The following is a 25912-nucleotide window of genomic DNA, read 5'->3' on the forward strand; positions in this document are numbered from 1 at the left end:
TATCATCAAATTTTCCATACATACCCCTTGACATTTTTTCAAAAACTTTGAACTCTCATAACTTTATCAAAAATTAACCGATTTACATGTGGAATGTCATTTTGATCATGATTTGGCCTCTTTATTGATTCTGTATTTAAATTTCGTTCATTTAAAAACTTTCATTTTTTTCGAAAATCAGTCATTTATTATCCAATTTTTTAACCAACCCCTTGACATTTTTTCAAAAACTTTGAAATCTCATAACTTTGTCAAAACTTAACCGATTTTTATGCGGAGTATAATTTTGATCATAATTTGCCCTCTTAATTCGATCTATATTCAAATTTAAATAATTTCTTAAAAAAATGTTTTTCTCTGAGTCCTGGTTTCGATGCCATTTTTCTATACTCGTTCTTTGACATTTTTTAATTGTTTCAAACATTCACAACTTTGTCAAAACTCCACCGATTCATGTATAATGAATTATTGAATCATGTTCTTAAAGAGAATACAAAGATCGTCATATATCAAAAATATTTTTCATCTTAAATTTTTTCAAGTTTTGTCTAGTAAATTGCAAAGATAAACCCTTTTCATGGTCACGGTCTTGGATTATGTAAGCGCCCCAAAACTGAACTTGTTCGTTGCCAATTAATCCACAATATACATATGTATATCCCGCTGTTCTTAGTCATTGTTGAGATCGGGCGCCACTCAAAAAAAACCAAAAAAAAAAAAAAAAATAGAAGAAAGAAAACAATTGTCGACAGTTCAAAGGAATTCGCTTGACCATTACGCAATCCGAGTGGATGCATAATTAGCCCCTGTCGTTGAGGTGTGTATCAGATTAAAGACAGCACAAATAATGACAGGTATCTCAGCAAAACATCCTCCAGTCATTCTGCGAATGCCAAACTGACCATGAAAACCTCGAAAATGGAGCGTCTGCTATTTTTTTTTTTTTTATATGAACTTGGGGTTGGGAACAACACCCAAGGTGTTGCAGGTGACGCCCGAACCAAATGGCACAAGCACTCGCAACAGAGACCAATAGTACCACACCTCCTACTCCCTCCTCGTTCTCTCCGTTCTCTCAACTCTGACCCCTCTCTTGACTCTTCGCTTGATCTCGCGCTTCAGTGCGTCTCTCTGTGAGTTTTTCGGTCTCGGATTCGGTTCTAAAAACGCGCTCCAACAAACATTGTGGCAGTTTCAAATAAATACCTCTGCCCCAGACCTGAGCACCACATTCGTGATTTCAATTCTGTTGCCAGCGACACGTCGAGCGAACTTTTCTAAACTGTTTAAAGGATTGTAAACCGAACTCAATAGTGTTAAACACAGTTCAAAAGGGCACAACACGTGCCTAAAATAAGTTTTGTGCAAGTGATTTGTATTAAAGTGAAACAAATTCAAAATGCACGTTTTACAATTGGTGAGTTATAATTAATTTATTGGAGAAGATTGTTCAATTAAGGTATTAACACAATATGAAAACATTTTGCTAGCTAATTCTTGTTAGAAATAACATTAAAATAAATACGAAATGAATTATAAATCAATCTTTATAAAATGTTGAAAATAACTCAAAAAATTACTGATGCTCCAATGTAAGAAAGAGAAAAAATGGGATAAGAAGCAGATACATTATGAATTTAGTAAAATAATGATTAAGAAATCTTAAAAGCACGTTTTTCAGTAGTAAATGAACAAAACTTGAAGTTGAATTTCTACAAGAAAAAGCTTGTTAATAGTGTATTGGTATATGTACGTGTAATAAGTAAAGGTCAGATATCTGTAGTTAGAAATAGAGAGAAATGAAGATATATATTCTGTATTCGATGCAAAAATATAAGCTATCTGACTATATGAAATATATTTCATTCTACCTGAAACAAACTTGCTTCGAATTTTGACAATTCATATTAAGAAAATTCAAATGTATCGTTATTTGGTAAGTTGGTAAAATATATAATTCACTTCTTCAACATAAATGTCTTAAGTTGCCGTGGAATATGGAAATTCGACTTTACTATGCCTTCACTAAGTCTGTAACAAATTTTATACAGGTAGCCATATAGATATGAGCTATAGTAGAGTTTATAAAATAATTGTTGATGGATCTTATCAATAGATACCACCTATACCAAATTTTTTGTCTTTTTTATTTAAGTGTATACGTAAATAATTTGATCATTCTAAACAAAGTTAAAAGAGGTTTTCTTCGATCAGTATAGAGATATTTACTTGACATGATACTCAGACTTAGGATGATAGAAAAAAGTGATCCAAAAAAGCAAGATTTATGCTTTCTAGAGTACATCAGAGGTAAGAGTACATAGTAGTACTATCTAGATGCAAATTATGTTGATTCGCCATATCGCTGACCTACCCCTAGAGTAATACTAATTAGTAAAATCCATTTGCGTAACGGTTGCCTTATGATGAAATTATTTTGATAATGATTATAATACAGATTATATTACGTAAATGCCGAAAAACAAATATGTGTTTTGCATGCATAATTGTAACTGAAATTTGTGGTGGCAACGACCGTTGAAATATATAGAAATTTGAACATTTCCATCCATTTTTTTTGTCATTTATGGTTTTTTGAAATATAATTGTTCTAATAAAGTGGGCACACACAGCGATTCAGCGACAAGTCACGAGTTGGGAGATCCGCACAGAGATTGGCCAGTTTGGTGGTGGTGCTGTGGTTCATTTTGGGCCAGTCTCGACCCCAAGCGGAAGTTGTTCCTGATGCTTGACTAACAAAGCGTGGCGGAGAGCTCACCACATTCATGATTAACTCTGGTTTTTTCTCTTTTTTTTGTTCGTTTTCCACTTTAGAAGGGGTCTAGAGGGGGTCGCATATGTGGATAGAGTTTTGGTTTCATAGCGAGCTTTATGAGTCCAATTCCGCAGGCCATGAATGAAAATAAAATGATGTCAATGCTACTTTATGCATATGAATATGAGTTTATTTTAGTTTTTTACTTTTTTTTGTATTCTTTTTCAACTATTTTTCTATGCTTTTGTTATTGTTTCTGTCTGAGTAAATTAAATGCGAGCAGTTCGAGGTGTTGGTCGCCATTTGAGCCCTAATCTATGCTATATTATTGCATAATCGAATACTCGCTTGGTGGAGCAGGGGAAAGGTGGTTAAGGGGTATTGGACGGGGTTCAACATTGATCATATTTCACGCTCGCTGACGCCGAGTGTCCATTTTTAATGATGATAATGACGCTGCTGATGATTTCTACACATGGCTTTGTATTTCGACCAGTACTTTAATACTTTTCTCAATTATGATTGGTGTGCTGTATGTGTGTGTGTGTGTGTGTGAGGGCTTTGGCCCAGTTGATCGTTGGACTGTGAAATCTATCCATAAACAATCAGCTAATGATCATCCAACTTATCCAACTCATCTAACTCTCTTCTATTTTCTACTCTTTTCTTCTCTTTTTCTGTAGCTGATCTGTCTGGCCGTTGTCTGTGTCCAGGGAGGTGGAGTCCAGGGACCGGAGGCACGTAGTGCCACGCCCACTGACAGTGAGAAACAACGAAGTGCGTCGGCTGGCATCCTGGACTCGGTTCTTCGCGGCAATGGCAAGAGTCGTCAGTCGCGCTGTGTGCGCTGCTATGAGGATCGTTATTATCCCAGTACAGGCAGCGATCGTGGCTATAGCGGCTACTCAAGTCGTTCGGCAGAGGATCCGCGCAGTGCCTGGTATTATTCCTACGATCGTTATGAAGATCGTGGCAGCGGTGGTCGCGATCGTGACTATGATCGTTACTACAGTCGAGATGAACGTTATTCACCGCGCACCTACGATCGCTACGAGGGGCGTGGCTATGATGACTATAGAAGGGGATCCACCTATGATCGCGGATCTGGCTATGATCGCGGATCCGGCTATGATCGCGGATCTGCCTATGGATATGGAGCCTCTGCCTACGATAGCAGAGATCGTTACTATGGTGATCGTTACAGTGACAGTTCACGGGGTAATAATTTAAAGAAACTGAATAGTTTAAATATTTTTTGAAATATCGATATTAATTGAATTTTCTTTTCAGATCGTTACTATGATCGCTCACGTACCGGCTACAACTATGACAAGTATGATCCGTATGATCGCTACTATTCAAGGTATGATTTTCGCAACTATCGTCCATGGGATGAGACCTACAGGTATCGCTATCCTGCTTCTTTACATTATTTTTACCATGCTTTTTGCTGTTTCTCTGTGTGTGTAACGCTTTTTGAATCTTTACTTACATACAACAACAACAACATAACAACAACAACAACAACTACAAAAATGCCTACTAATCGCACACATAAAAAAACATAACATCAACAACAACAACAAATGAACTCTGGATACTGTTTGCGAACTCGAACTCGCACCACTTCACCCACTGTACTGTCCTTTCAACCACCTAACAACTGCACCCAAAACGCACCCACGATTGCCTACTCGCTCAACGCCCCCAGAGGACAGTCGGGCTTCGATAATTCGGGGCGTGGCTATTACTTTGCCGGCGATGACGATGACAGTCGCTCCAGTTCGCATTCGTTCTACGATCGCGAGCGCGTCCAATCGCATTCCTCCGCCGCCTCCCCTGCCTCCCCCTGCGGCCACCTGATCAGCAACTGTCCCTACGGGGATCGGGGCACGAAGGTGTCCTCCTCGGCCATTGGCAGCGATAGTTATCGTGGCGGCCACACGACTGTCATGGGTGACATGGGCAAGCCCAATGGTCAGGGCAGCTGGACGTATCTGGGGGATCAGGATAAGCAGAGCAGCAGCGGTGGCAGCAACGCTGGTGGCAACAGCGCTGCGGGTGTTGCAGGCAACGCCAGTGGCAGCAGCGGCGGAGGTGGCGGCGGTCGGGATAGAGATAGAGATAGGGAGCGTGATGCACAGAGGTAAGTTGCAGTGGGTGCTGTTGCAGGCGTGCCAGGATGCCACATGCCACGTGCCACATGCCACATGCCACACACAAGTTCACCCAAATTTCAATATTTCTGTTTATCGCTTGGCTATGGAAGCTTTCACGAATTGTTAAAATCATTAAGTTAGGCTTGCTCTTCTGTCGCCCCTTGTAGCTCTTCCTATGGTGGCCGACCACGTCCTCTAGGCGGCAGTTACCTCTTTGATCGGGACAGCAATGCCGTTGCAGAGAGTCCCAGCGATGCCGCTAACTCAACTGGTGATGGTCCTGGTGATGGTAGCCACAAAATGCCAGCAGCTGCGGCCCAAACGGCTCCTGCCCCAAACGAATCCCAGCTCAATGACAAGGATAAGTCAATGAAGTGAGGCAGAAGTTGCCCCACCGCAATCGCAACCGCAGCAGCCTCGTAGGCGTGGCTTTAACTTAATGTCTTCTATTTATGTCTAATTTCTAAGCCTTATAACTTTATAAATACTTATGTGTGGCACGCCGAAGCGATTTTGCTCAATAAACACTTCAAAGGATTCTCAAAAAAAACATCCCTTATTATTCATAGTATTCCCCAACCAAAAACATTTGTTAAATTATATTGGAAGTACAGTTTATTGTTAATATTATTTAATAGGAATTCAATTATTGTTTGTTGTCAGCATTGAACACACAAAACTTATTATGTAATTTAAAAAAGAGCCCAGTTTTTGGAAGGAAGATACATTCGTATATTTCTATTAGTTAAATTGAATACTTTGGGCCTGAGCAAAAGTTTAAAATAATACAAAATAAATTAAAAGGTACACAAATAACAAAAGTAAAGAAAAAACTTAATCAACATATATCAAATGATAGTAAAAAAAGAATATAAAACAAATTTAATAAAGGAATTAATAATTTATATTTAATGTAATGACACAAAATAAATAAAAGAAACAAAAATTATAAGTAAAGAAAAATCTAAATCAACATAAATTAAGTGATACTCAAATTATATAAAAAGTAAATTAAAAAAAAAAAGTATAAAAAAATTTAATCAAATAAAAAATTCAATATTAAATGCATAAATCATTAATAAAACTTAAAGGATTATTAACGTAATAAACAAATATAGAAAATAATATATTTAAAAATTATAAAATTAATTAATAAATAACTGATATGAAAAATCATATATTTATAAAGTAGAATAATAATAAATAAAATAAACAAAATCAAATAATGTTAAGTAAATAAAAAAAGTCATTTAATAAAATAAGTGCAAAAATGAAAACCAAAATGATTAAAAGGATAAAAAATCTAAGTAAATATAATATATAAAATATATGAAAATTAACCAAAAATAAATAATAACCTTAGAAATAAAACACTAAACATTATAAATTTAATAATGTATAGAAATAAATAATAAAAAGAATACAAATACAAACATGATATTAAATTAATTATTAAAAAATCAAAATATGTAATTAATAAAAACAAGAAAAATTATGAACCCAATCAAAAAAGTATTGAAAGTTATTAAATAAATTGAAATCAAAAAAATTATAAAATTAAAAAATGTTAAGAAAAATTCAAATATAAATTCAATTAATATAAATAGCAATCAAATTAAACACGTATTTAAATTAAAGTAAAAATAAAAGTTGTAAGAACGTAAAAAAGAGAAAGTAATTAAAAAAGAAAAGTGACTTCAAAAATATAGAAATAACATATTAAACAAATTATGAAAACTAAAACTTAGCAAATATAATAATGAAAAAAAAATATTTTTTAAAGACGATAAATTAATTCTGAAATTAAAATTAATAACTTACCCAAAAATGTAAGGAAACCAAATTGGAAAACGGGAAATGAAACGAAGAAATTGCAACAAAAACTTTGAAATAAATAATAAATGTAAACCAAAAACTTACCAAATGAAAATTGTAAAATAAAAAGTTGAGTAATTACATTTTTGAATGTGAAAACTAATAGTTTTTCAAACTTAAATTATTAACAAATATTTTTTTTTCTTTTATAACAAAAACACGCCTGCTATTGGTAATATACATCGTTAAAAATTTCGCGATTTTACATTGGTATTTTTTAAGGTTTTTCTTAATAATCTTTTTTTTTGGTTGGAAACTTTCAACAAGGATATTATTAGACCAACAAATTTATAGCTTTATAACGAAAGTCAACAGAAAACAGCAATTGAAACTGAAAAATTAAAACCAAAAAGGCACAAAAAAAATTAAGTGGTAGTCGTTCAGGGCTTATGTTATTGACTGGAAGTTATTATCGCAATGCCTCAGATAAGAAATGCTTGTTGTAGCTCCAGAAGTGCCCATAGATACACGTTGAAGATCCGATCGCAATGAATCAGTATTTGTATAGTTATGTGAGTCAAACATGATGTTGATTGGGTTTTTTTTTTAAGGTGATTGTTGAATTAGTTTGGAGTTCAGTTGGAAGATTGAATGTTGTAGTTTATTTTTGGATTTTCTTGAATTCAGATAATCCATTAAGTTGATTTTTTCTTTTATTTAAAATAACGTTGAGGCCATTATATTAATTTTCTTTTCAGAATGTTGACGCCCTTTTCTCGCATATTTTGATATACGCAAACTGCAGAAAATTATTTTTATTATTATAATACTGTGATTAAGTGTTACTTTAGCTATACTTACCGATTCTTAATAATTTTTTAAATATTTTAAAATAATTTTCAACTGTACTTAGTAGAGCTAGCCGCCACCTTGAACTGGCGACGGCTAAGCAGCCTGTTGAATTGTTGATTACTTTTTTTCAAACTTCTTTGAGTTGTTCTTCACTTTGTTAAACTCCAAAATGAACTGTGCTGGACTGCTGATCTGTCTGACTATTTATAGGGCTAAAAAACCCACCACCAAATGATATTATTGCTGCTCAACAATTGAAAAATACTTTCGCATGAAATAAAAATGTGCACCCAGAACGCAGGCGTGCCCTTGCTACCCGATTCCCATTCCCCTTCCCATTCCCATTCCTTGTTCCCGGTTCCCCTTTTACTGGTCCCATTCTCGGTGGTCTGCGTGCCGTTGGGTCATAACAACAGAGGAGGGTTCAAGATATACGAGCTCATGAGTATTGAAATGGAAATGTTTATGCTGGTATGCGTGTACGATCCCAAGAGTTGTTAAGTGATAGTGGTGGTGGTGGCATTTACCCACCACCGCCAACAGCACGGTAAGATCTATGGGAATGGTTGTAATTGTAAATATGGTGTATGGGAAACAACCAGTTGATATACATAACATAGCTAAAATAATAAAAAGTGGAGTGCATATTAATCAGTCAAGATTTGTTACTCCTTGGCGAAGTTCCTTCAACTGTTGAACTGATCACCCAAACTTGTAGATTTTCTCACGGTTTCTAAGGGAGATTTGCCAGCTTTTCACACAGTTCCTTTTTGGGGTGAGATTACAGCGACTGCGTCAGACATTTGGCTACTGGTGGGCAGCCTAAATAGACAGTTATGCTGGTTGCCATTGAATTGAACAATTAACGAGTAGCTACTGCAAAAATGCGGGCTTGGGTAGAGGGGAGGCGACAGGAGACAAGAGACAGGAGAGACAGCTGCGAGAATGCAATCAATACACTAATACTCATGCTCAGGTAATGCCATGCAACTATTGACTTAAACTTATCTTATCTTTTGCATTTTTAGAAATTGACTTCAAATTCGTAATAAGCGACCTCAAAAGCCCCCAGGTAACGACTTTCATACGAATCCGATGTATGTTTCAAAAAAGTGTCCGACATAATGTTTTTTTTTTTTTTTTGGGGTTTTTCAAAACTCTGACGTGCATATGGTAAGCATAGAGAGACCCCCCGATCAGAAAACAAATATATTTTTATTTTCTGTGTAATTATTTATATAGTCCACCGAGACTGCTTAACTGCTGATAACAACTCGTACCTATTGACTGCTGATAACGCAACCAATTCCATATTGAAACTCTCTCGCAACACAGTTAAGCAGTTCTTGGCTGAGTCTCGAATGGTTCAAGTCATTTTATAATGGTTCGACTTTCGTGTCGCCCGAGGTTGATTCATTTTCTGTTTTTAGTGCTATTTATTTATTTATTCATACTATTCGAGCACTCATTTTTGCGTGTGAGTGCTTAAAATTTATTTTATTTCTCTTTTCTCTGTGGTTTTTCCTTCTCTATCTCTTATGACAACATATTGTCGTATTTGAGTGAAAATCTTTAGCGTGCTTAATGAAATGAAAAATTAATTCAAATGAATCGAAAAAGTCAGTTTCGTTTCAAAATTAAAGAAAAAGAAACTATGTAAAATGCGTGAAAAACGTTTTGTGTTTTCTAATTGAAAATGAGTCCCAAAATGCGGTTACTGCACAGTGGTGCAAGTGCGGGATAATCTAATGTGAATATAAATTGTAAATTCAATTTAAAATATGACTGTTTGAAAATATAGTAACAATACATTTTTAATATATTTGAACTTATAAATCTCATCATTATTCATATCTCAAAATGTTTAAATAAGTTTCATTCCAAAGTGCGGCATGGCAATGATAAATAACAACAAATTAATTTTGTCAACAAACAGATATATAAAATACATACATATATAATGTGTACATATATATACTTACATCTGTGTAGACACAGATATAATAATTTTTCTATTGGACAGCCAAGACAAATGTATGAAAAGTTTTTGGAATATATATTGTTATATGTGTTGGTGGATTTTCTTTTAAAAATAGCTTAAATTTATAATGCTACCAAGTGGCACTGACTCACACACAAACACCCATACACTCGCACACACTCACACAGATGTACAGTTAGTGGGGCACTCCAATTGAGAAACAAAACCTACAATTTATAAAGTCGACTCATGTTGAATTAAAGTGCGTTTACATGCCCCATACACACATACAGATCCAGCGAAACACACTCACACACACACACATACACTGACAAATATCAAAAGCAGCGTCGCCGCTGACGCTGACAGCGCCGCTGACGTTGACGCTGCCGCTGCTGATGACGCGAGGACAGAGTCAGCAATGGCGCCAGTTTCATGCGAAACGTACGTTGATTAACTTGTTGCATACGCGTCGCCAAAGTCCTGCCCCAGACACTTGTTGTGCCTCTCCCTGTTTACAATTGTGTGTGTACTTGTGTGTGATAGTGTGTGTGTGTGTGTGAGTGCGTGGGTGCTATAATCATTTGCGTATTGCGGGCGCCAACAACTGTCTCGTTTCTATATCTATGGCAGGTCAAACCACAAAACAAGCACTCACAAAAAATAGAGGAAAGCGCATTAAAATTCAATAAAAACTTATTACAGATGCGCTAATGACATTAGCTGAAAGCAAAGGCACATTAAGCGTGTTATGGAAAAAGTTGTAACCTTTTTCCACTAAAAAATAAAATTAGTTCTATTTCACTTTACGCTAAATTCATTATCTTTTTATATCTTTTTTAAATGAATTATAAATATATTTTGTAAAAATAGATACCAAATAAAATTGACATTTAAAGGTCTTCTAAGTGTCAAAATAGTATTCTTTTAAGTTTTAATAGTTTTTAAATAAGTTTCACTTAATTTCAAAGCTAATACAACAAAATATGTTATTTACAGATAATTAAAGCTCACAGGTTAATCAAGTGGTTATATTTTAATAATACTCTTATCGTTACTGCTTAAAATCTAATTTAAGCTAATGTCTTCTTATCATAGCTAAGAATTTCTTCTAAACTAAAAGCTTTGCTCTACTTTTGCCTCTAAGTTGACAAGGAAATTTCCCATATCGAACTTTCTATAATTGGTTTTGTAATGACTTTTAAAATTTTCATTCTTAAATTGGGGCAATTGTTTTTATGAGTGTAGCTGGATAGTTGGGATTTAGTTGAACAAAGAATGTCGAGGTTGGGGATTGTCGTCGATGATGATGACACTGAAAGACGCGCGCGTTTGTTGTTGTTATGCGCCGTAAATGACCCCCCTCCCCTTCCCCCATCACCTTCCCTTACGCCACTCAATCCCCCTTGACCCCTCCCTTGAGCCATGCAGTCCCTTGGTGGCAAGCATGTTATCGTTAATCGATGGCCACCCATCAACAAAACTGAACTGAAAGCAAACAAGCAACAGGAGCCGCTTTGGGGGTTTGACTGCGTCGACGGCGACGTCGACGTCGCAGCTGGCGTTTGAAAATAAACAAACAGCGACGCAGCTGAGGCGCTGCTGACGCCGACGCTGACGTCGTCGATGGCGATGGCGACGACGATGGCGACTCCTGAACAGCATGACACTTGTAGTCACGAGTAGGCAGCTTGGCGCACAAGTCGCGTAACTGTAATTCACACCTGGACGCCGACCGTTTGGCCAACGGGCAACAGGATATAACAGTAGCTCTTATAAGTAACGGTACTACGGCTGCGTGCGCCACTCAAGGTCACTCCAAGTGGCCCAATCGGTCAAATCAAATAATTAAATTTAAATTCAAAATTCACTTTTATACGCGCGTTCATTAAATGTTTATATACATATAGTATAGAGAGTGAGAGAAGATTTTTATCGGGATATATATATATTTATTTTGGTTAAATTTGTTCAAAAATGTTGGCGCCCCAAGAGAATCGTTTTCAATATGTTTACTTTACGCTCTCCGGTCTGGTGGCATGCACCATGCTCATACTATTCTATATCTCCATGCGCACAACCATTGTGAGTGTTCATTTAAGTGTGTATGTGTGTGTGTGTGTGAGTGTGTGTATGAGAGTGTGTGTGCGTGTGTTGTTGACTTATTTGGCTAATCCTTGTGGCTATTGCAGAATGAACGCCTGCGCGATGATCTCAAGCTGCTGCAACGTCAACTCATCTATGAGAAACCGAATCCAAATTGGGCCTACAACAACACCTGGCAACGCATTGGCAATACAACATTGAGGCATGAAATATACTCTGCCTACTTTGATGTTCGTACAGATATTATTAGTGAGTATCAAATACTTATTCGTACATTTAATTAATAAATCAATTAAGAAATATGTAAATGTACACACTAAAAATTTAGTAGATACTTAAATGGGGAGTAGAGAAAATTACCTGTAGAAAATTATTAGAGCTGTTGTCTTACATGGAATAATAATAAATATAATTATAATTCTTATTTTTAAAAGAACAGAAAAAATATATAGAAAAAAGTTTTAATATATAATTAGTATAATTTCATGAAAAAAGTCTTAGAAGTTCTCAAAGAACTTTACAACATAGTTTGTACTCTTGTTTCAGTTGTAACCTTTTTTTCGGAATCAAAGAAAATTATATTTACTTTTATAGTATAATTTCATGAAAAAAGTCTTAGAAGTTCTCAATGAACTTTACAACATAGTTTGTACTTTTCTTTCAGTTTTAACCTTTTTTTTCGGAAACAAAGAAAGTTACTTTTCTTTTATAGTAAAAAGGGGCTTTAAACTAAATCAAATAGTTACTTTTTTTTGATTTTATATGATTGAATACTAAGACGAAGATATACATGGTTAAAATTTATAAAGTAACATTAATAAAAATTAGAAACAAATTATAAAATAAGTAAGTGTGAATAATAAATCATAGAACTCCTCAAATAAAATTAAAAAATTCCATGTACGGGTAAATAAAAATACATTGTTCAATAAGAATTTAATACTTAATCTTATTTTTGAAAATGTTGATTAAGAAGACCTTGAGTAAGGTATATAATTGTAATTGAATCTAATTAAAAATTCCCCATAAATGGGGCTTTGATCTAAAATACTAATATTTAATAATACAAATTTGGTTCAAATATTTATCCATATAATTTTAAACTTATTCCTTTCTTCTTTTCTCAAACTCCTCCGTAGGTAACGTGCAGCTGGATGAGCACCAGTTGACGGTGGGTTCGTTGCGGATCTTTGCCATTTTGCCGGAGAGACTCCGTGACTCGAGGGTCAGTTGCATTGTGAGGTATGCGGACTTTTCGAGTCACGAGATTGTGGCCGAGGAGGCGGCTGCGATGCACGATGTGCACAACAACAGCTTTGCGGCATGGAGCATTATGTGTCCGCTGCAGGTGAAGAAGGAGTCGCCGCTGTGGCTGCCACAAGAAGTGGCACTGAGCTATGCCTCCAATCGAGCGAGTCATGTCTCTCCGCGCTTCATACAGATTAGGTGAGTGCTAAAAGGAAAAAATGTTAATATATAACTAATTGTTTCCTTCGTTATACTATCTACAGTTATCCTCGCAACATGTCGGAGATGTTTAACAAATCTCGTGCCACAATCTCCGTGTGCGTTGGACCATTGCAGGAGAACTACTCGAATGTGCTGCGTCTGGTGGAGTTTGTGGAAATGTATCGATTGCAGGGCGCCGTTCACTTCTACTTCTACTACGTGGAGGCCAGCGAGGAGGTGAGACGTGTGCTGGATCACTATCAGCATCTGCGACTCGCCGATGTCTTCGAGTGGAATGTCCAGGCGCATCTGCAGGATGTTCACTATGCCGGGATTGTGGCGCAGTTCAATGACTGCGTCTATCGTGCCAATGTGGTGGACAATCATCGCTATGCGGCCGTTGTGGATCTGGACGAGGTGCTGATGCCCTTGAAGCACAACTCTCTGGCGGATTATCTGCGACAGTGTGACGAGGGTCGCACCTCGGGCTTCGTCTTTCGCAATGTGTTCTTCTACCGCCGCGATAGCAACGATACCTTCAATGCACCTGGTCACATCGTGAATCGCGTGCTCTACACGCAGTCCAAGGTGCGACGCACTCTGGAGGTGATGCCCGCCTATGTGCGGAGCAAAGTGGTGGTGAATACACGTGCCATTGTCGAGATGGGGAATCATCAGGTTTATCGCTCGGCGCCCGGCTTTGTCGATCACATAGTGCACCAGACGGTGGGACTGCTCTTTCACTATCGCGACAAGTGCATCAACTGCAAAATGGTGCTGATTGTGGACTACACAGCACGGCGATTTGGCTCGCTGCTCTTCGATCGCGTCGATGGCACTTGTCTGGCGGTCTTCATGGAGCGACGTGGCATCTGTACGCTGGCGTAACCCGAACCAATGGCGATGGCAGTGCCTTATCGCCCGGGTAAACGCCCATCGAATGGACAACCAGTTGTCATGTCAGTCTTGTGGCGTCGCTTGTGGCCTCAACAACATCATGCTAAAGTTCTGTTCGCTGCGTCGCGGTGGCCAGCAATCAAAGTCAGCAACAAAGTCAAGCTCGAATTCGAAATCGAAATCGAATTTGGAGGCGCCACCGTTGCCCGCCAAACGTGTGTCCAAAAGTGTATGACTATTTCATTTTAGTCCCTAAGAAATGTTCGCCTTGTGCTCTTTGTCTACTCAATAAATGCTAAAAATGTGCTTTAAGTGAAGTTTAATTGTTGGCTTTTTGGTTGAAACTCATTTGCAGTCCTCGTTGCGCCTGCAGGATGTCACCTTGAGCGATGCACAGCTATTAAATGTGCTCAAGGCTCAGCGTGCGCGAGGTCCTTTGATATTGGCACTCAGCAGGTGAGTAACAACAACAGCAGCAATCACAACAACAACCACAACCACATCAAGCAGTGCCTAATTTGTGAGTTTGCAGCCCAACTGCAAAAACGGAAACGGAAGCTTGCCATCATTGCGGCACGCCATATTTGACTCGCAAGAGTCAAACACTTCAAAATGGTGGCACAACAGCAGCAGGTGAGCTGTTAACAGTGTCTTAACATTGGCTTAACCAACTGATGTTGTTGTTAACAGCATGTTGTTTGTCAAGTTAATAATGTGTGTATTAATTATAACACTTTTGTATTATAACACTTTTATTATTTTACTATCTTTAACGTTTCTTCTATAGGTAACTTTCTTAATCTGCAGTTTCCTATCTTCTACCGAAAATTATCTACTAAACTCTCAGATTTTCGAACTTGTTTAGTTGATTTTTTTATTTTTTCTATTTTTCCAATCTTTTGTCTATCAGTTTTCTATTATGATAGATCATCCAAACTATATTTCTATAGTTTCGGCTCCCATATTTTGAAACACTAATATTAAATTATTTATTTATTAAAATATTTATTTTTTCCGAACCGGCTATATTTTAAATACTACCTTTTATGTATATCCTTTATATGAATTAAGTCTCCTCGTATTTTTGAACTGCAAATATTTCTCTTCTCGACTTTGTTTTTAGTAAAGAACTTCAATATTATAATTATTATAATGTTTCTTGTTCTATAATCTTGTTTTTCTCAAAAAAAATCTATATTGCAACCGTTACTTTAATCTATCGTTTTTATACTATTTTTAATACTATTTTCTTCACATTTTTAATCTTTTTCTCGCCCTCGCTCCCACTCTTACCATAATTTTTTGCTCTTCCTTCTTGTTATCTTTTTCTAACCCATTTGGCAGGATTTTATCAATAACAAGCAACTCTTATATCCTGTGCTGTCCTGCCAATCAGTTGACAGGCTCAGACGGCAGCTTCCCTGACAACCAAGGCCTGTCCACGGGCTTTACGAATGAGCTCACCATTTGATTTGCTCGTGAGAGAAGCTAGAGAACCTCCCCCTCATATTGTTGTCAATATAATAATGTTGGAATGTTGTTGTCGCTAGTCGCTTCTCGCTTTTTGCTTTTGTTTCCCGCCCTTCGTTAATCCGTTGTGTTCAGTGCATAAACGAAAACAAACCATAAAAAATTATAACAAAAGCTGAAAAACAGAAAAGAAAAACTATGCAGCACTCGCTGTGGCAATAATAACTGTCGTCGGTCGAGCTGTGTGACAGAACTGACCCCGTAGCCCCCTTCAAATATACATATATATAGCGCATATGTATGTATATATGAGCCTTATGCGCTGGCTCATCGGGGAATAACAGAGGGAATGCGCCCTTGCCGCTGACTGTTGGAGCTTGACGATACGCTGAGCGGAAGCCAAATGGCAGGGGGAGAGGGTTGAGTGGTCAGTGCTTTAAGCCGGCAACAGGCAACTGCATATACCCATTAAATGAGCGAGCCAAAAGGTTATATAGTTTTGTTAATGAAGATGAAATATAACAATAATGTCAGGATATAATTATAATGTGAAAAATCATTTATTAAAACGGCATAAATTCAAACTAATGTAAACATTTTCTATAAATAGAGTAAATTTTGTATCTTTATTCGAATTTTTTATAAGGTATCTTATAGTAAAGCATACCCAAGCATTCGCTTTCCAAGCGAGGGTGAATTGTGTGCTTTTTATACAACTTAAATTATATAAGTTGGATCTTATACTAAATTCAAATATATTATGTAATACTCTCATAGAGTATCTTTACACAAAGACGTATCTTTATAGTTTTATCATTTGCATTCCAAGTATTACACACAGTTTTTTACAATCTTCCTTATCGATAGCTAATAAAAATTTGATACACGATTTTGCCACAATAATATTATATAGTACGAGTTGAGTTTATGTATATTTACGAATGGTGTGTGCCAGATAATATTTAATCTTTATAGCAATTGAGAACTTTTTAAGAAATGTAGAATAAATCGTATTCTATAAATTTCAGATATTATATAATGCTGCAATTGAGAACTTTTCGAGCAACCCATGCAAATGACAACGCCACCCGCAATGTGCCGTCATTGTCATCATTATGACTCCCCGCTCCTCCGCTCCCCACGTCCGTTACATATGCAGTTCCTAAACCAGATGCGCACATGTACGAGTATCAGTATGAGTGCTCATACGAGTACTCAAATGAGTACTCGTACTCATTTGCTGTTGTTTGTTTGGGTTCTTTTGTTTTGTTTTGTTTTTGGTTTCTGCCTTTGCTTTGCTTGGACGACAGCCTAGCCCATTGATTCTTTGGAGAGACATGACATGCTCGCCTCCTGACTCACTCTTCTCCCCTTCCACCTTCTACTCCGCACCCTTTTCACACTGTGCATGTGCATGTGTGTGTATCTGTGTGTGAATTTATGCATACAAATTGGAAAATATCGGATCTGTGGTTCGTGCCCAGCGACGAAACCAAACAGAAACAGAAACAGAAAACAGAAAATAACAACAAATCGTCAACAAGTCACGCCAAAGCCGGCAACAGAGCACAGCTCCCAGAGTCCGAGGCAGAGTCAGAGGCAGACCCAGAGTAGACACAGAGACCGACGCTGACAGACAGTGAGACTGAGTCCCCATAGCACCCACCACTCGCAGTTGCCGTCGCTGTCGCCGTCGCCGTTAGCGCTGGCAGCAACAAGTCAACGTCAAACTAATCAAAAAGCAACGTACAGTGGGACAATGTTATGATAATGCATGCATATTAAATTGGTTTAATTAGGGTGGTCATTTTTCTGACTTTCACTCTGAAAGGAGTTGCATTGGAAAATGTTGGTGATTTTAAATTGAACTGTTATAAATTAAAAATATATAAAAAGTACAACAGTAAAATTGAAAGTTTAAAACTAAATTTTACGAAAGCAAAAAGTGTCTGAAATGCGAAAAAGGCGTTGCAAAATCCATTGAAATATATTTTCTTGACCAGAGTTGGTACAACCATTTTCGTGTACCTGTCACCCTGTCTATATAAACTACCAGATATCGAAGACTACAAGAGCTAAGGATACAAAAATTGGTATGCATGTAGCTTCCTGTATATTCGAAGCAGCTTTTTAAATTAAATTATTAATTTCTTCAGAATAGAAAAAAGTCACACAACAAAAATAATTTTAAAGTTCCAATGTGTTCTGAAATTTGATCATGATCGGATAATAAACTCGTTAGTTATCAACAAATAAATTGATATCTAATATTAGTAATACGCATATTTAATTTTATTTATTATTATTATTATTAGTATAATAATTAATTATTGAATGCATATTTTGTTAGATATAGACAATTATATTGATATATAATATTAGTTGTACGCATATTAATTTTTTGTTATTATTATGACCATAATTAATTATAGAATGCATATTTTGTTTTAGTTCAATAAGAATTGAACTGCATTACTAAAAGCCCAAAGTTTCGGTACCACTGTGCACTACAGACGCTGCTCTGCCGCTGCCAGCGTGCCTGCGTCGCTGTCGCCAAATACGCCGTTGTTTTGTGCTATACGATACCGTAGGCCCCTGCTATTTAGTTACTACAGAAGTATTGCCAAGTCAAGTTGTCGGCATCGTCGTCGGCGTCGTCGTCGTCGTCTTCGTGAGTCGTAAGTTCGTGTTTGTGATATTTTGCACACCCAACAACAACAGCAACTGTGAATGCGAATGCTGCGTTGATCGCAAAGCTCTTAAGAAGAAGAAGAAGAAGAAGAAGCAGCAGCATAACAACAACAGCAGCAACAGCAACAAGTATCAACAAAAGTTATAAAGTGCGCGTGTTAATATTATTTAATCCTCCCAAAAGTGAATTTGTCTGGATTTGTTGTTGTTGTTCATTGCGTTGCAAGTGTGTGTGAGTGTGTGTGTGTGTGTGTTGCAGCTGAAGGCGTTTCCAGTAAACATTTACTCTCAGGCACAACGTGAGTTATTATTTTTTATGGCCCAAGCTATTAATTAACCTTATCAAATTAGCTGGCAAATTGCGAACGCAAGTTCAGAGTTGAGTTGAGTTTTATTTTCTATGGCGCGCGCGCTTTATGCCAGTTCTTAACCCCAGTGTGAAATCCGAAATGCAAACTGTGCTACAAAACTGTTATACGCACACTGACCAATCGACCTTCGGTTCATTAAATATTTAAATCCAAGTGCGATAAGCACTTTTTCGGAAATTAAGTAATATATTTATAAGGTTTCGATTAAAGGTATGAAAAGATATAACATATTCAAGTTAATTATGCTCAAATATGATATGATAATATTTAATCATATACAGTTTGTGGCACAAATTCTGCATATAGGTATATCTCTCTTTATTTGTCTATGGATCTAGATTGTAGATAGTTGAATGTGTGCCTCATGTGTGTGTGTGTGTGTATGTGATTTTAATTCGTTTTAAATTATACTATACGAGAGTTATTCGAGTCGGCATTTGGTCATAGTTCAATTAATTGTTTAATGACCGGATGCATGGAGGGAGCTTAGCATGCAAATGAAGTTCGCCCAAGTTTGCTTTTGGTTATTTTTAAAATTATTAGAAATTTTCTATAATTTTTTGAAAGTATTTGGACATGTTTAATTTCACCTGTCACAATTACAAAAACTTTGCATTAATTTATTACAACAATTTTTTTTGTGCATATTAATCATACGCACTGTTCGCTTGACTCGTGGACACGAAACACGAAACCATTGCGAATGTCTATGTATTATTATTATTTATTATTCTGCCTTTGTTTACGCTGGCAACACGTCGACGTAACACAAATTTTGATAAGACAATCGGCATAGTTTTAGCGTCTGGCATATATAAACTAAACCGAAACTAAACGAAACTTAGTATATAGGTCTCCATTAGAAAGATTGTGCGTGAGCAACAATGTCTCTTAATTTTGTTTAAAACTAACATAAAGACAATTGATAAGCATCGCACATTTGTTTATATTTGGACAACATTAGAATTAAGCCTGAATAAATAGAAGAAGGCAGCTCATCAAGATTTTGAATAAGTTTAAAACTTGTTAAAACTAAGCTTAAAGAGTATAAATTTGTCCCAAAATGTATAATATTTAATACAAAATCGAGTTATAAGCACTAAAAATATAGATACAAACTTTGTCGAAATAAACATTTTGCGAAAATTCCAAAACTAAAATATTTTGAGCTAGAAAATAAATTCTTTTTCAATTCTAATTTTTAGTAAAAAGTTTGATAACTGAAACCCGATATAGAGCACTTACAATATATGGAATCCTATTAATCTTTAATGTAAGATAAATGCAATCACTTTGAATCGATAATCGTATTTATTTATTGATAGACTTTGACGAAAGTAAACCAAGGCATTTAAAACTGTGTATCACCCCCAAAAAAACAGCAAAACAGTTGTGACATTTCCCAGCCAAAAAACGTTTTAATTCGAAAGGTGACTCAATAGTGTGTTAATTCCCAGCTTTTAAAAGCAATACTTTCCTATAAATCAGCGGTCAATGGCACTAAAAAAAAAAAGGAAATATTGAAGAACTTTAAGCCAGTGGCATTTTAACTGTCGTCGATTGTTGTGGCGTCATTGTTGTGGTTTCTGGTTACCTGAGGCTGAGACTGGGTCTGATTTCAGTCAGGGAGTGGAGGTTGGGGGAAGTGTACAAGTGTCGTTTTAATTACCTCCGAGTCACATTAATTGGGCGTGAAGCATGAATGAGTGATTAAGTTGCATGCCACACTCAATTAGAGTGGCTCTCGAAATTGGCTTTGTTCCCAAATGTATTCATTTCATATTGACCATTTGTAGCGCCCACACTTGACGCTATGGCCTAAACTCGACATTATGATAATTTTCAAGCGTTTATTATGTCTATCTATAAGTAGTTACTGTTGTTGTTGTTGTCGTTGCCACTCAGCTGACAGCTGACGTTTATTGTTGTTCAATTTGAGCATTTATTTTTATTTTGTTTCCAGTTTTTGTTTTCAATTTTGGTTGCCAAAAAGCTGAAAAGTCGCCTAGAGTACCAGAGTATTTTGGCATATGATTCAGAGAGCCCGCAATAACTGAGTTATTATTTTTTTTTTAAATTATTTTCGAATTTTAAGGTTGAAAGCGTAATAAAATCAAAAATGCAATTAGCAATCATTTGTTATCTATTGACCAAACCATTATTCAAATTCAAAATGCTGGGCGTTTCCCAAAACGCCCATTCTTTTTTTCGAATTATTTTTCATATTTTCAAATGGATTTGTAATTTTTGTGCCATGTGCTAAGTGATTTTGTATACACTATGTGTATGGGAAATGAGTATGGTAAATTTGTGACTGTTTAAGTAACAGCATGGAATGAAAAATAATAAAATATAGAAATTAATGCTGGGTGGTTGATTGTCGAGCACACTCAATTCTATCTTGAATGATATTTGTTTTCTATGCGAAAAAAATACAAGGCAAATGCTTGATTAAATATTGATAAAAGTACAAAATTCAGCGAACTGGACACACACACTTATAAACACACACATACAAAAACCTAGATATTGTATAATCGCATGTAGAACGTGTGTTGTTTCTGCATGTCAGATAAGTTAACATTTTGATTTTAGACTTTTATCAAGTAATTTATTTATATTTATTCTGTCCCCCTTTTTTTTTGGTTATAATGTTTTTATTTGCGGGCATGATTTCATAGCTAAAATCTGCAAAAAAAAAAAACATTTAAATTTAATAAAGAAACCTGCCAAAGTTGCACTCGTAATTACCGTTCAACCAATATAAGAAAATAATCAAAATAAAATAAAAGTTGTATACCTGATTAACGAGTGTTAATTGTGTTTATAAGCGGTTGCTCTGCATCTTTCTGTCTCCTTCTCTCTCTTGCTGTCTGTCTTCTTCTACACTTCCAGCTGATGATGATGATGAAATTGAAAGCTGCTTCCAGCTGTCAATAGGTTGGCAAAATGCCAAAACCTTCTATTCGATTGTACCAGGTGCTCAGCAAAACAGCTGGCTTCACACTGCCAATAGAATGCAAATAGAACTTAACACTTTTAGTTGCATAATGAAACTTGAATACCCTTACTTTAATTATTGTGTTTGGATTGACAAAGTTATTGTAACGTACTTGCAACTTTGTGCAATGTAGCATCTGAATACTGAAAAAATAAATAATCGAAAGAATAAATTTTAATTTCAATTTTCTTTTTTTTAAATTTTATTTTAGAACATTTTTAATATAAATTTAAATAATAAAATTTGATCAAAAGTCAAATCAAAAAACATATTTTTTTGAATTTTCGTAGATTTTTTGTAAATTTAATAGCAATTTTTGATGGCAATATATATACACAAAATTGATAATTGAAAAATTTGAAAAATTATTTAACTAAATGTATATATATTCATTAAGTTCTGGGCTTAAAAAAGAACAGATGTCTGTTAAGTTCTCTTAGTTGTTGTACCCTTATTAAGATAGTGTATCTGAAAAGACAAGCTTTCCATTGGCGAATTGATTTGAGATACGAGGAAATCGAACTCAATGAGAGCGGCAGAACAAAGAGAAAGAGAGAGAGAGTCAGAGAGAGATGGAGATAGGCAGAGCGAGCGACAATAATTAGCTTTTGTTGAGCACAACAAAACCGCAACAACAATACGTTTAACAACAACAACAATAGACAGTTAACAACTTTGGCAAACTTATCGTCGCAGTTTCAACTTTTGTTATTGTTGTTGTTGGTGTTGTTGGTGTTGTTGTTTGTGTTGTTGTTGTTGTGGCCGGCTCGCTGTCTGTAGAGGCTGCTGTTGTCGTTGCCGGGTTGCCAGGTGACAAATGTTGTTGTTGCTCTTGTCAGTTGTTGCTGTTGTTGTTGTAGGTTGTTCGTTGACGCATTGGCTAAAGCTTGCCGAAGCTTCAGTTGCCATTAGAACTTCGACTTTGACGTTGTGCGATCGCGAGCGCGTTCCGTAAACGAAAATACCAAATAGCAATTACACTGCGCTACACAAATTTCGTTGTTAGTTCCTTAGATATTTTATGCTATAAATAGCACAACTCAAGTGCGTGTGTGTGTGTGTGTGAGTTTTGTTTGTAACTGTAAAACTTAGAATCAATGCCTGACGCAATGGGCCAAAGTTTTCTTTGCTAATGTGTTTGTTTATTTGCATACTGAGCGGAAAGGGAAGCCAACAAAGGGAGGGAGAAAGAGTGGCAAGGGAACTGGGTTCATGGTCTAAGGTAGCTAAAGTTGTGCGCATTTCACAAACTGCAATTAGGCGGCAATTTCAACAGTTTTTGTGCCAAGGTCTAAGAAATAGGCATAGATTGATAAATTGGCGCTGAGATCATTATTCGATTTTTACCCACTTGACAATTTATGATATGCACGCACTGAAAACAAAAGATAAGACAAGCGTCTAGGATAGACTGTATTGACAGCGACAAATATATCTGGCCACACTGTGCACACTGGTAGTCCGTTGACCGGCAGCTGCCCCTTTTGGGCGCCGTCTCTCTCTCTCTCTCTCTCTGTCTCACTCTCATATTGTTTGGGGATTTGGGATTCAGAGATTTAAATGTAGATTCACATTCAGTTGGCGCACGTACGCGATGCATTGAAGAACGCGAAAAGACAGAAGACTGCAGACTGGCCGCCAGAAGACTGCAGAAACGTGGCCTTTGATATAAACCGACAAACTTTTCCAATTAATTGAGTACTAAATGCGCCGCTTAAGTTGCGATTTTTCTATTTTTTACGTTTTTGTTAAATGCTTTTGTACATTGCCGCCTTACGTTGACCTCTCTGGCTAACGCCAGCAGCGCTGCTAGCGCTGACGCAGGCGTTGCTGCTGCCGTGACGTCAGCGTCGACTGCGATATCGACGTCGACGTCGACGTCGCTGTTTGTGGGTGGCTGCAGAATTGAGCGCGCGAGCCATAAATTAATAAACTAAATACTTTGTTTGTATTACAACTGTGTGCGTAAGTGTGTGTGCTGTGTAAAAAATAAATACACAGAGTGAGCAAAAGAGAGAGAGGGAGAGTGGAAGAGGGAGTGCGAGCATGCAGCATGTTGCCCAAATAAATTGCGTATACGTAAACAGTAAGACAACAACAACATGGCTACAACAACAACGACTACAGCACCAAAAGCATAGGCAAATGAAGCAGCAACAAAATAACAACAACAAAACGCTTAAAAATCTATGCTAATTAGCAACAATAACAAATAACAAAGCAACAGACACAACAACAAAACAACCAAAGAAAATACACAACTCAATTGGCAATTGAGACTTTTAAGAGCCCCTGCATATGTTTGGGGAAATTTCAAGTGTCAAGGGAACTTTGCAAGATTTATTATAGGAGACTCGATAAACAATACAAACATGCAAATAATCACACCAAAAGTTTCTACTCTATAAATTTCCAAATTTTTATAGTTTTTCTGCTGATCACTGTGAAATGTTTAGCCAAATATTAATATGTTATATAGTAATTAATATTTCAATTTATCCGAAGCATAAATTATCCAAAGTATGAAGACTTATCTAACAAAAGTGTTCTTTCTAAAGAAGTTATTCTCAAGTGCTTTCTAACAGTTTATTTTTCAAAATTAAGGAATATCCGACAAATAGCAATATCAACAACTATTCACGATCATTTGAAATTCCCTTGATACCAATTAAATATGAATAATATAATTACTGATATCATAAAATCAACTTTAATTCAAAGAAAAAAAAAACAACTCATTAGCTTTTGCATAATGTGCAGTCATTGTTCGATGTTATGATATCGTAGTCGTCAAAACATTGTTGATCAATTTTCGCCCCTAATTTTAACACAGAAAATTCATTTCAATTTTTCAAGAAAACAAACAGAATCAATGGGAAACCTTATCAGCATTTACAAAGCGATTGTATATTTAGAAGGAAAATAAAAAGATAACTCAAAAAGTTAAGCAGAAAACAAAATGCATATCAAATGCAATTAGTTGTCGTATTCGTTGTTGTTGTTGTTATTCTAACTGATATTGAGTGTAAGTCGCGTAATAATAGAGAATGAAATAAGTGAATTCAGTTCTGAGTCTTTATAGACAGTTAATGATAGTATTTAATGGCTGTAGACAATTCTGAAAACCACAAAGACAACGGAAGCGAAACCAAATGAAATAAACTCAAATGTTGCCAGAAGGGAGGCGAAGGTAAGGGAGGGATATATTAGAGAGACTAGTTGAGAAGGTGTTAGGTTCGTTTAATGTCTGTCTGGCTGAGAAATATTGCCCGTTTTAATGGGTTTTTAATTAGGTAGCAAATGTTAAGTGTACTTTTGCATCTGCGGATTTCTAGAACTCTTGTTAATTCAACTGTGAATTTCTGTGCTCATGGGGCGCAGCTGCACTTGTCATAGTCTGTGCCACTGTGCCACACTGTTGCATAATTACAATTTCCTCGCCAGTTCATTTGCATCACGTGCACATTTCACACATTGTTCCCGTGTCTGTCTCCCTCCCTCGTCGTCTGGCACCTGACACGTCAGCGGTACTCAGAGTTCTATTTACGCCACAAACATGATCATCACGATCTTACAGCAGCAGCAGCAGCAGCAGCAGCAGAAGAAGAAGAAGGAGTAGAAGTAGAAGTCAGAGAAAGAAGAGGAAATAAAAGAAAGCAAAAGGAAATTGAAATCCATTAAGTACCTTTAAAAATAAAGCAAATTCTACTAACCGCATGGCCCAGTAGAAGCCATCTTACATACAGATAGACTCATATATATATACAATAAGTATATCTTGTATCGGCCGGCACACTTTGTCAGTCGAAAACTGCTTCAATTTCAACTCGTAAAAATTATTCAAGTGTACACACACACAAACAGACAGACAGCGACCACAAGCTAAAAACAAAACCAAAAAAATCAGAAACAAATCGAAAGAAATTACGCACGAAAAATATCTTGAAAATGCCATAAGTTGTACATAGATACACACACACATACAGATACATATACAGATACACTTGCATATGGGAAGCAGACAGTGCGCTGAGTATATATATTTCCGTGTTGTGTGTGTGTGTGTGTGTGTGTGGGTGTGTGTGTGTTCCTGAGTGTGTAGTCCGTGTGTAATTTAAATGCGCTGTAAGCAATTTGTTTGGGCATATTGAGAGGGCTATAAGGAAGGTCAAAGTGGTGGTGGTTGGGGGTCAGAGTGGAAATGGAGGGGTGTGGAGTGAGTAGTTGTTGGATGAAGGTAGCTACATTGAAGCAACAAATAAACATGAATTGATTTTTAAACTAAACAAATTTTTGAATGAAGTTAATTTAAGATTAATTGAAAATTTGAGAAAAAATTTATTT

General features: G+C 36.3%; 3 protein-coding genes across 15 annotated transcripts in view; all 3 read left to right on the plus strand.

The window, feature by feature from the left end:
- The first annotated feature begins 1331 nt into the window (after nucleotides 1-1331).
- On the plus strand, nucleotides 1332-5479 carry LOC117784437 (protein disabled). 6 transcript variants are annotated; one of them, XM_034622173.1, is made up of 5 exons: nucleotides 1332-1417; nucleotides 3460-3994; nucleotides 4067-4181; nucleotides 4488-4922; nucleotides 5103-5479. In XM_034622173.1, exons 1-5 carry the CDS (start codon nucleotides 1400-1402, stop codon nucleotides 5311-5313), a joined length of 1314 nt encoding a protein of 437 aa, XP_034478064.1. In that variant the 5' UTR covers nucleotides 1332-1399; the 3' UTR covers nucleotides 5314-5479. The 6 variants fall into 6 exon arrangements, with proteins under 6 accessions (XP_034478064.1, XP_034478065.1, XP_034478066.1 ...); XM_034622174.1 differs by having other exon boundaries at nucleotides 4067-4139; XM_034622175.1 differs by having other exon boundaries at nucleotides 5077-5224.
- Nucleotides 5480-8959: 3480 nt separating this feature from the next.
- Nucleotides 8960-14356, plus strand: LOC117783153. 2 transcript variants are annotated; one of them, XM_034620413.1, is made up of 4 exons: nucleotides 8960-9079; nucleotides 11776-11938; nucleotides 12829-13135; nucleotides 13201-14356. In XM_034620413.1, exons 1-4 carry the CDS (start codon nucleotides 8984-8986, stop codon nucleotides 14024-14026), a joined length of 1392 nt encoding a protein of 463 aa, XP_034476304.1. In that variant the 5' UTR covers nucleotides 8960-8983; the 3' UTR covers nucleotides 14027-14356. The 2 variants fall into 2 exon arrangements, with proteins under 2 accessions (XP_034476304.1, XP_034476303.1); XM_034620412.1 differs by lacking the exon at nucleotides 8960-9079 and adding an exon at nucleotides 11512-11668.
- A 3755-nt stretch (nucleotides 14357-18111) lies between these two features.
- The window catches only part of LOC117783147 (sorbin and SH3 domain-containing protein 1), a 42623-nt gene continuing 34822 nt past the window's right edge, over nucleotides 18112-25912 (plus strand). For 2 of the 7 annotated variants that reach the window (XM_034620400.1, XM_034620401.1), the window contains exon 1: nucleotides 18210-18325. The gene's annotated coding sequence lies outside the window, so the exon portion shown is untranslated. Of the gene's footprint in view, nucleotides 18496-22471; nucleotides 22570-23045; nucleotides 23267-25912 lie in introns of those variants that run through there. The other 5 variants (XM_034620397.1, XM_034620403.1, XM_034620399.1 and 2 more) reach the window with 5 other exon arrangements.

The sequence above is a fragment of the Drosophila innubila genome (genome assembly GCF_004354385.1).
Source record: "Drosophila innubila isolate TH190305 chromosome 2R unlocalized genomic scaffold, UK_Dinn_1.0 1_C_2R, whole genome shotgun sequence".
In the NCBI taxonomy this organism is placed as follows: Eukaryota; Metazoa; Arthropoda; class Insecta; order Diptera; family Drosophilidae; genus Drosophila; species Drosophila innubila.

Excerpts from the sequence above, each read along its gene's own strand:
- LOC117784437 (XM_034622173.1), top strand. Across the intron at positions 4,182-4,487 it reads CCATGGGATGAGACCTACAG|AGGACAGTCGGGCTTCGATA; the intron begins GTATCGCTATCC and ends CAACGCCCCCAG. Across the intron at positions 4,923-5,102 it reads AGGGAGCGTGATGCACAGAG|CTCTTCCTATGGTGGCCGAC; the intron begins GTAAGTTGCAGT and ends CGCCCCTTGTAG.
- LOC117783153 (XM_034620412.1), top strand. The coding sequence starts at position 11,561 with ATGTTGGCGCCCCAAGAGAATCGTTTTCAATATGTTTACTTTACGCTC. Across the intron at positions 11,939-12,828 it reads TGTTCGTACAGATATTATTA|GTAACGTGCAGCTGGATGAG; the intron begins GTGAGTATCAAA and ends ACTCCTCCGTAG. Across the intron at positions 13,136-13,200 it reads CCGCGCTTCATACAGATTAG|TTATCCTCGCAACATGTCGG; the intron begins GTGAGTGCTAAA and ends TACTATCTACAG.